Raw genomic sequence first — 9,836 nt, 5'->3', positions numbered from 1 at the left:
ATGATTCTACTGAAAAATGTATTTCAGGAGAAGTACTTCGAGATTTTAAAAAATAATAATTTTCTTCAAATAAAAGATTTAGATAATAGAAATAAAATCTATTAGAAACAATTGTCATAAATATAAATTGAAGAAAATCTTGAGAGATAAGAGAAAGATGATAATTAATTTATAAGTATCCCAACGAACAATTATAAGTTCAAATAAGAAGTTTAGGTAAATAATTAATCTGAAATGAGCAACACCCTAAAATTATAAGAATTAAACTAAGATGAAATAAAATAAGCTGATACTACTTTTACATAAAAAAAGCAGGATTTTCCTGAAATTGATTTGTCCTAAAGATACAATTTTTCAGATAAAAAGTCATAAACAGAATAATTTAATAATTAGAGTTATGAAAATGCTAAAATTTAAAATGAAAATATGCATTAATATTAAGACTAAATATAATCTACAAATAGATATTTTACTGAAAAAAGTAAATTGTAAAATATCACGTTTATGACTATGCTTTCAAATGTACCCATAATTAAAAAGAGTAATTTTACTGGTGATTATACTCCAAACAGATTTAAATGTAAAAATTTAGAGTAAAAAAATGACACCAATAAACATTATTCTATGAAATTTGTTGCATTAAAAGATAAAAAAATATCTGCTAAAATCAAAACAAAAGTTTTTGGAACAAAGTAAATTTTAAAACTTACTTATATTTATATAAATGTTCTTAATTTTAATTTATGTAAAAAGGCTTTGTAACAAAGAAAACTTTTTAAAATCATAAGGACTTAATAAATAATCATTTAAGATTATTAATAGTCAGATTGATAAAGACTTAGATATTTTGGAGTTATACTAAGACATTATATTCTTAAAAAAGGCGATCATGATATTATTTAAAACTGATTAGTTAGCAGCCATCAGATTGATTGGATGTTCATCAAGTTTTCTCGATTCTCAACTTTTAGATTTTGGTTAGAATCATTAATTTTATTTTACATTTATTTTATCAAATATTTAAAAAAAAGAAATTCAAAAAGACATTAGTCATTATGAAAAACAGTTTGCAATATCCTTATCAGATGAACTCTAATATAAATATGTTAATAAATTCTTAAAGAGGTGTTAAGAGAGCGAATCAATCGATAAACTAGATGAAAAAATATTAACTTCAATGTATAAATTAGGTCTATCTTGAAATAATAATAAATATTTATTATATGTTTTTGAGTTATAATTATAAACTTATTACAATAATTAATAAATATATAAATTATTTTTAAACTAATTTAAATGTATATGAATTAACTAACATGATTCCTTATTAATTCAAATCAGAGTTTGGTGTTAAAAAAATTAATAAAAATACAATTATATATTTTTTATATGGTTAATTGAAGTTATAATTGATTTTTAATTATTTGATTTTAGATAGTATATTCAATTTTATAAAAAATTAATAATCATTTATATAAAGTAGAAGTATTACAAATAAAATGAGTTTACTTAAATATGACTTATTTTCTTCCAAATTCTACATGAATGTAGGTGGGTAACAGATCAGAAAAGGTACAGTTTTCGGAATTTTGCTATCCTTACTTATTATCGGACTAGCGTCTGCTTATTTTATTTATATCCTTTATTAATATTTTACAAATGGAATCGAACCTAATTATAGGGAGTAGAGCTTCATAACTCAACAAAAAATAGATATTGAGCTAAATAATAACTTAGTTGGGTTCAGGTTTGAGTACGATGTCAACAAAAGTATTTAGCAATTAGAGGCACAACAAAATAAAACATATTTTGTTTTTATTGCTCTATTTTTTTACACTGACAACGACTTTTATCAAAATATTCCATTAGATATAATTGAATGCACTGACGAGAATCTAGCCGGATTTTATTGTTTAGATTACTCTAAAATTGCTAACTACACTTTAACTCTCAGCACAAATGATAATATTCAATCTCAGATATAAGTCTTCTCGTATGGGTGCTTAGATTTAGATTAATTAAAGACTACAATCCCAGATAATTGTGCAACATAACCAGAGATTGATAGCATTGTAAATGGTTTAAACGCAGGTTAAAGAATGAAATTTTATACATCTTAATATAATGTCACTTCTTAACAAAAATAAATCAATTATAGAAACGCTTTTGTTTATACTGTAGCTAATTAATATATTTTAAGTACTTTTAGGACATAGAAATAAGTCACTTCAATTAAAGAGGGCTTTTTTGTTTAATCTTAGACAAAATTTTCTTCACCTATATAGTATGAGTTATAAAATTAGGTTTTAGACAGATAATATGCACTAACTCAAGTTGGAGAAGGGCCATTCATTTAAATTAGTGTTGAAATGGACGAAATTGTGCAGTAGATTTAGGTTCAGTATTCTACTCTACCTTCAGTCCTTGCATAGGTTAACAGCACAATAGCAGCTTTAATGCTCATTGGTATTATAGGAAAGCAGTTTTCATAGAATTCTTTAAGAAACGATTTCTAAATGATTTTACTAAAAAATGTATTTCAAGAGAAGTACTTTGAGATTTTAAATATCAACAAACTACTAAATGCTTAAAATTTTGAACAGAGAAATCAAACTTACTAGAAGAATTTATCATAATAATAAATTGAAGAGAATCTGGAGAGATTAGAGAAAGATGACAATTATTCTATATCTATACCTACAAACAGCTACAAATTCAAACAAGAAATCTAAATTAAAAACCAACCTGAATTTAGTAATGCCTTGAAGTAATATGAAATAAGTCAAGACGAAATAAAATAAACAGATAATAGTTTATCGATAAGATAGCCAAATTATTTAGAAACAGAATAATGCTAAAAGAATATCTTAGTTGAGAAAATTTAGAAGGCTGAGAGATTTTTTATGAAGAAGGAAGAAAGTGATTAATATTAAAATGACACTATATGTAATAATTTAGAGCTGCTTCACTCTACAAGTAGAAGTATGAATGAAAAAAACAAAATATAAAATATTACTTTGCTAAATATGCTTTAAAATTCACCTGTTGTACAAAAGAATAATTACTCTGGTGATTTTACTCCAAACAAATTCAAAAATAAAAATAGTGAGCAAAAAAGCGATGCTAATAAGCATTATTCTTTGAAATTTGTTGCACTAAAAGATAAAAATATGGCAAATAAAATTTAAAAAATTATCTTCAAGACAAAGTAAATAAGATTTGAATTTGATAAAAATAACAATAATTTAACTTTATATAAAATAGATTTTGCAAGAAACAAGAATTTCTAAAATCTTAAGGTTTAAGTAAATAATCGATCAAGATTATTGAAAGTTAGATAGATAAAGACTTGGATATTTTGGAATTGTACCAAGATATCATCTTTTTAAAAAAAGCAATCATGATACTATTTACTACTGATCAACTAGCGGCTATCAGACTGATTGGATGCTCATCAAGTTTTTTGGATTCAGATATAATAGACTTTGGTAAGATTTATTGATTTTATTTATAACTATTTGAACATATATTTATAAAAAGAAACTCAAAAAGATATAAGCCATTATGAAAAGCAGTTTGCAATATCTTTATCAGACGAGTTATAGTATAAATATGTTAATAAATTCTTAAAGAGGTGTTAAGAGAGTGAATCAATTGATTAATTAGATGAAAAAATATTAACCTCTATGTATAAGTAAAAAGTATCTTGATAAATAAAAACACATTAACTTTTAATTCAAGCTTTTAAATACAATTTTTTATTTATTATTGCATTGTATTTTGAAAATTTAGATGTTTGATTAGTAAAATTTCATACTATTCAAATTTAATTTCTATTTAGATTATTTTTTAATTTTATAGTATGATTAAATGTTTATATATTTTCATCATTATATAAAAAATAAATTTAATATCTTAAATTGATAAATTTAATTACTGTATTAAACAGAAATTTTACACAATTAAATAATTTCATATAAATATTAGAATTTAAAAATTAATTTTATTTTGAGTAATTTATGATAAAACAGTTTGTATATTTGTTTAGGAGATTTTACAGTTTTTTTAAATTTAATAAACCAAATTAAAATAGCATTGAAGCTTTATTATTTTTAATAATTAATTATTCATTTTATGTTATTTTGTATTAAGATTTATATTATGATATTATTTTTTTATTTTTAGTGCAAATTATTCTACTGCGAGCTCAATACAATTGATCAATAAATAAATTTTTAGACTATTAAGCATTTAATCAAAAAAAATAAGCCTTGATAAAAAGATAAAAAAATTAAAAAAAGGAGACAAAAATGCTAAAGCTGTAAAACCAACAGTAAGGAATTATTTATTATTCAGTCTATTCTTTTCTTGTATGTTTTAATATTTTTAATTAATGTTTTGTCTAAAAAGCATCTTTAAAAAAAAGTAATACAAATTAAATATGGATTTAATTCTTTGCTGACTTTTAAGATTATCCAATCCAAAACATAATAATTTAGAAAGTACTCAAAAAAGTATGAAAATCTTTTGCTATTCATGATAGAGACTAAAAAGGATTAATTTTAATTTTTTATTTTACAAAAAGTTAAAAATTCCTTTCTTGTTTAATTTACTTTCCTTTAATCTAGCAGTTCAGATATTGATTCTATTACAACTTCATCTCCATTAAAAAGAATAAAGTTTTAAAATTAATTGATGATACACTTAATTGCGTTTGATTTTTAACATTTTAAATAAACATTCAAAATTTGATTATTTTCCATATTTTTATATTCAGTCAATATTTATCTAACAATATTTACTTATTAGCTATTTTTTTCAAACCAAGAATCTCTAAAGTCTGACGTTGATTGATAATTGGAATCACAAGATTAAGCAACTTTCATAAATAGAGATTATTAGCAATTAAAGAAGGTCTATTTAGTTATTTTATTTAATTATTTTTATTAAATTAAATTATATATATATTTTTTATTAAAGTTGATAAACTTCTCTATTAATTTTTGTTGATATTTTTGATGTAAATAAATTAAAATTTGTTATATCGCATGAATTTAATTTTAAATAATAAAAATTCTAATGTATCTCGCTCTATTTAATATGTAATAAATTTTACAGGATAAGAGTCCTTCAATAAATCCTTAAATAATGCTTAAGTACTTTCAAAATTTATTAAATTAATTATTATATATGTCATTAATTCCATGTTTGACTCTATCTCTAAGGAAGCTAGAACAATAATAAATTTTATAATGTTATTTAAACTAAAAGTGTTACTTTGTAATTTAATTTGGATTGAAGAATTTTTAAAAAATTTGATTTTTATGATTAATTAAAAGTAAATTTACTGTCCTCACTTTTGTTAAATAGAAAAAAGGCATATTTTCAATCAAAACTTTTTCTAATAGTTTCAGGAGAAACTTCTCAATTTTCTCTAATTTAATTGGTAGGTGTAAACAAAACAAAGGAATTAGTCTTACAATAGCTCAAGCGAATTATTTTTAAATACTTAACCTAAATTTGAAGTAATAAGCAAGTTAAATTCAATAAGAATAAAAATTTGCATGACCTAAAATGATATGAATTATGGGTGAAAGAAAAAATATTTCATATTTAGTTGTATGTTTAAACTTTTTTTAAGAATTTATTTTTAAAAAATATATTTGTTTTAACAGTAAAGAAAAGAAGTTGAATTAAAAAGATAATTAAAATTCAGTGGCCAATTTACTCTATTAATCTTAACAGAAATAATATTAACTTACAAATAATATAAATATAATAGAGATATTTTCTAATTGCGATAAAAATGTTTTTATATATTTATTTCTTAATTTCAGGCAAAACTCATATCTTTTTAAGTTTAGCAGTTTAGTTTTTTCTATTATTTAAGATAATATGCCTAATAAAGAATGAAAAGATGAAGAATACATTTAATTATAATAATTTAAAATAGATGATATTATAAATAGAAACACCGTCAAATATTAGATTATTAATTATTGTTCAAGGTTTTATAATGATTTAAAATTGATCAAGGGATTACTTTTTTAATTAAATTAATTGTAAAATCAAAATTAAAGCTGCCTAATTGTAAAATCAATTCATGGTTAAATAGAGAATGTAACTCTAAAGCTGATCTATGAATCTTTTTATGTTAAAATATGAACATATGAATAATATGAAACAAGAAAAACACACACTGAGTTAAATATTGCCAAAGAATAATTTTATTTACAATTTAAATTGTTAATTTTAAAGTATAATGGCTATTTTTATTTACATTTATTTTTGAGAAATTTCCTCTATTTTTTTGGAAGCGCAGTAGTTAGTTGTTTAGAAATTAATTTTTTAAATATGTAATCTGATGTAATTAATTTTTAATAGTTTGTAACCTTATTCATTATAATTTACTGTTTAAGAAAATCAATAGTTTCTCAACTGATTTAAACATTGATTTCAAAAATACAAAACAAAGTAAATAAATAATAAAATGTATTTTAATTTATCAAAAAATTGTTAATTCCATAAATATTTTGTCTATTTTAAGTTTTTTCTTTCATAATTAAAATCTATTTTTGTTTAAAATTTATAAATTTTTGCTTATCTTAAAATGCTATTTTATTATTATTATATAATAATAATAATATAAATTTTGCAATTTTAATACTTTTTAATTAATCATTCATTTTTAAGCTTAATTTTGAAGCTTTCATCTGTTTTTTAGGATAATGGCCAATTAATATTTTTATAATATTAAATAACTTGTAGAACAACATTTTTACGATCAAAATCATATAATTTTTAAATAGCATTACAATATTTATGTTTTTTTGAGCCATAAAATCTAATTAATTATAAAATCATCATTTTAGAAAATATTTACAAATATTATTTATATGTAAAATATTCTGAAAGTTAAATATTTATTTTTATTACTTAGAATTGAAATTAATTGTCTTTTTATATTATAATTTCTTATTTATTTATGAAGCTTCGAAATAGTTTGTGGATATTTTTACAAATACTATTAATTGTAATATTCTTTAGTTCAAAATTAAATAGAACAAAATATTATATTAAAATTTTGTTATCAATAAAAGAAAGAAGTAGGCTTTATAATTTATACAAAATAATAGTAAAATACACAAACAAATATAATTACATTAAAATAAATAGAATATTTAATAAATATAGTTTTTGTAAAGGCTCATTTAAAATTTTTAGATAAGCACTTTATTAATATTTGTAGCTCTCAAATATAATCGATGATACAATTTGTGCTTCGCTTGCAACAAATGATTAATTTATATATTATGAAATAAATTATTAGATAAACAGTAATTTGCTTCTTCAGTCCAAACGCTTTTTATATGTTTTTATTTCTTTTATCAAAGTTTTATCTAAGAAGCATCTCTAAAAAAATATTATACAAATCAAGTGGTTATTTAGCTCCTTGTTAACCCTTTCGAACGCCCAATCTAAAACATAGTAATTTAAAAAGTACTTAAAAAACATAGAAAATCTCTTGCTGTTGATAACCGAAACTAAGAATGATTGGTTTAGTTTTTTCAACTTGCAAAAAGTGTTAAACTCCTTTCTAATTTGACTTAGATTCCTTTGCTCTATTAGCTCAGATATAGATTCAACTACTATTTGGTCATCGCTGCACAAGATGAAATTCTGAAATTAGTTGATTATATTCTTTATTGCGTTAGATTTAGCGCACTTAGAATATAAAGATAATATTTCAAAGTTTTACATAGCTTAGCAGCTACTTAAAAATTGCTCTTTATTTGTTGCTCCTTCATTTTAGTTTGTAAATTTAGAATCGCCGATATATAATTAATTGATTATTGGAGAGTTGATTGATTTTATCATTCTGGTTTTTCAAATCTTATCAGTTGAATTTTATATTATTTATTTATTATTTGTTTTATATGTTTTTGAAGTAAATAAATTAGTTAATATAGCTTGCAAAAATCAATAAGTAGCTTCAGAATTTAAACATATAAACAGAGTAACATTAATTAATTATTGTAAATTATTATAAATTAATTGATAAAAATTATGCAATCAGAATCCATCAAAAACACAAACTTTCTTTTAAATTTTCCCAAATTAATTTGCATTTTATTAATCCTGCATTGGTACATAATTTCACAGAAAAGATGACAAACCAATCTCTTTTTTATCACTTTCTCAATTTATACTATTTTTAGCAACAAATAAATCACCTCTAACACCACAACTACTTTATGTAAATTTTATTTTAATTCATCAATACTAAATAAAAAGCTTATTCATTTTTAATTAAGAACATCAAAAGAAAGGAAGGAAAAAAACTGTAAAATAATATAAAAATATTTTCAGATAAGTCTTAATAATTGTATTTCTATTCATCTGATTGAACTAAAATATTATTTCAGTAGTATTTTAAAATAAAATATTATTATTATGCGATAAAAATATTAAACCTGTCTGTGAGCATAATCTGTTCGCTATTATTTATACTATATCATCTTTTGAGAGATAAAAATCATACTATCTATATATTTATTTGTATGCTTGCTTATGTGAAGTAAAAATAGACTTTTTTCAACTTTAAAGCATTAAAGATCAAGTAAATAAATAAATAATTAATTATTTTAGCTGAGTTAATTACAGCAAGAATAGAAATTTTAATTTAAAATGCAAAAAAATATAAAAAAATTGAATTTCTTATATGGGTTTTTTTATTGCATATTTAAATTTATAAAAGATGTAGTGAAAGCAATCCTATGAAATTTTACAAATAAACAAACAAAAATCGTCACATTAAAGTAAAATTGATCCTCAAAAAGTTAATTTATTCAATAAAGTAATCAATATTTATAAATCTTAAATAAGTATTTTTCACTGAATACACTAACAATAAATAGTTTTTTAACTTCTTCAAAAATATTGCAATCATTCATTAATTTTGGTTGCATTTAAATTTCAGAAATCTAATAACAAAAATATGTATGCTTCTATTTAATATGTAAAACACAATATCATTAAAAATGTAAGGCAGACGACAAAATTAAGTTTCTGCTAATTAAAGCCAGTAGAGACAAGTTGCTATACTAATATCAAACTAACTAACAAACAAACAAACTATTAATATTCATTAATTCATCCATTTTAGATAAGATAATTATTTATAATATAATTATTATTAATTTATAAATTGTTCATTCGCATTTGTTAGCTTCATTAGTCCAATCCCAACCAAAATATGATAAATGATCTGAAATGCTCGTATCAATTAAAACTCCATCAGCGCAACTGTTATCCTCACCCTTATAACATTAAACGTGTTTTGTACCTTAAGATTTAAAAGAGGGATAAAAGATTTCATGGTTATAATGATAAAATTAAATTGGATATCCCATAGGAGGCAAATGGACAACTGGATCAGCACCGTTTGTAATTCTACCAAATAATTAAATAAAATTTTAACTGTTAAACCAGCTGGCGTATTTTTAATCCCCTACTCTAGGACTTCCAAAGTTATAGAAAATATCTATAGGTTTATTATTATTAAGTTAAAATATAACAGGAACAGCGTGAGCACTAACTGCAGCTCCAAGTGAATGACCAGTAATAAATACCTAAATTAATTAATTAAATAAATAAGTTCAAATTTAAATTTCTAGATTTTAATTGTCTAAAAAAATATTTTTAAGTAAAAAATTAAACAAACAAAAAAATAAAAAAATAAATAAATACCTTAGAATTGGGATACTTTTAACGTAGAGTTTGAAATCCTGACACCATCTAAGACTTAATTTCATTATTTATTTATTTAATTTGAC

General features: G+C 21.5%; 5 protein-coding genes across 5 annotated transcripts in view; 3 read left to right on the top strand and 2 right to left on the bottom strand. All coding sequences in view use genetic code 6, as the record gives it.

Moving 5' to 3' along the window:
- TTHERM_00181150 (AMP-binding enzyme family protein) overlaps positions 1 to 1,201 on the top strand; it is a gene marked incomplete at both ends in the record, with an annotated part of 1,844 nt that extends 643 nt beyond the window's left edge. Inside the window, 4 exons of the mRNA XM_001008782.3 lie at positions 1 to 18; positions 77 to 692; positions 754 to 977; positions 1,032 to 1,201. The exon at positions 1 to 18 is cut by the window's left edge and continues 643 nt beyond it. Of these exons, the coding sequence (XP_001008782.3) occupies positions 1 to 18; positions 77 to 692; positions 754 to 977; positions 1,032 to 1,201 (1,028 nt within the window). The remainder of the gene's footprint in view (positions 19 to 76; positions 693 to 753; positions 978 to 1,031) is intronic.
- Positions 1,202 to 1,499: 298 nt separating this feature from the next.
- Positions 1,500 to 3,710, top strand: TTHERM_00181140 (AMP-binding enzyme family protein; the record flags this gene model as incomplete). The annotated part of the gene is made up of 3 exons (XM_001008781.2): positions 1,500 to 3,208; positions 3,265 to 3,488; positions 3,541 to 3,710. 3 exons carry the CDS (start codon positions 1,500 to 1,502, stop codon positions 3,708 to 3,710), a joined length of 2,103 nt encoding a protein of 700 aa, XP_001008781.2.
- Positions 3,711 to 7,350: 3,640 nt separating this feature from the next.
- On the bottom strand, positions 7,351 to 7,878 carry TTHERM_00181130 (hypothetical protein; the record flags this gene model as incomplete). Its single annotated transcript, XM_001008780.1, has 1 exon — positions 7,351 to 7,878. The coding sequence occupies one exon, from the start codon at positions 7,876 to 7,878 to the stop codon at positions 7,351 to 7,353; it is 528 nt and encodes a 175-aa protein (XP_001008780.1).
- Positions 7,879 to 8,168: 290 nt separating this feature from the next.
- Positions 8,169 to 8,484, top strand: TTHERM_000181129 (hypothetical protein; the record flags this gene model as incomplete). The annotated part of the gene is made up of 2 exons (XM_012795813.1): positions 8,169 to 8,257; positions 8,316 to 8,484. 2 exons carry the CDS (start codon positions 8,169 to 8,171, stop codon positions 8,482 to 8,484), a joined length of 258 nt encoding a protein of 85 aa, XP_012651267.1.
- A 728-nt stretch (positions 8,485 to 9,212) lies between these two features.
- TTHERM_00181120 (lipase family protein) lies at positions 9,213 to 9,798 on the bottom strand (the record flags this gene model as incomplete). Its single annotated transcript, XM_001008779.1, has 2 exons — positions 9,213 to 9,632; positions 9,751 to 9,798. The coding sequence occupies 2 exons, from the start codon at positions 9,796 to 9,798 to the stop codon at positions 9,213 to 9,215; spliced, it is 468 nt and encodes a 155-aa protein (XP_001008779.1).
- Positions 9,799 to 9,836: the final 38 nt, after the last annotated feature.

This window comes from Tetrahymena thermophila (genome assembly GCF_000189635.1).
Source record: "Tetrahymena thermophila SB210 genomic scaffold scf_8254798, whole genome shotgun sequence".
In the NCBI taxonomy this organism is placed as follows: Eukaryota; Ciliophora; class Oligohymenophorea; order Hymenostomatida; family Tetrahymenidae; genus Tetrahymena; species Tetrahymena thermophila.
Note: the sequence above shows the minus strand (reverse complement) of the source record. Positions and strands in the feature narration are given on the sequence as shown.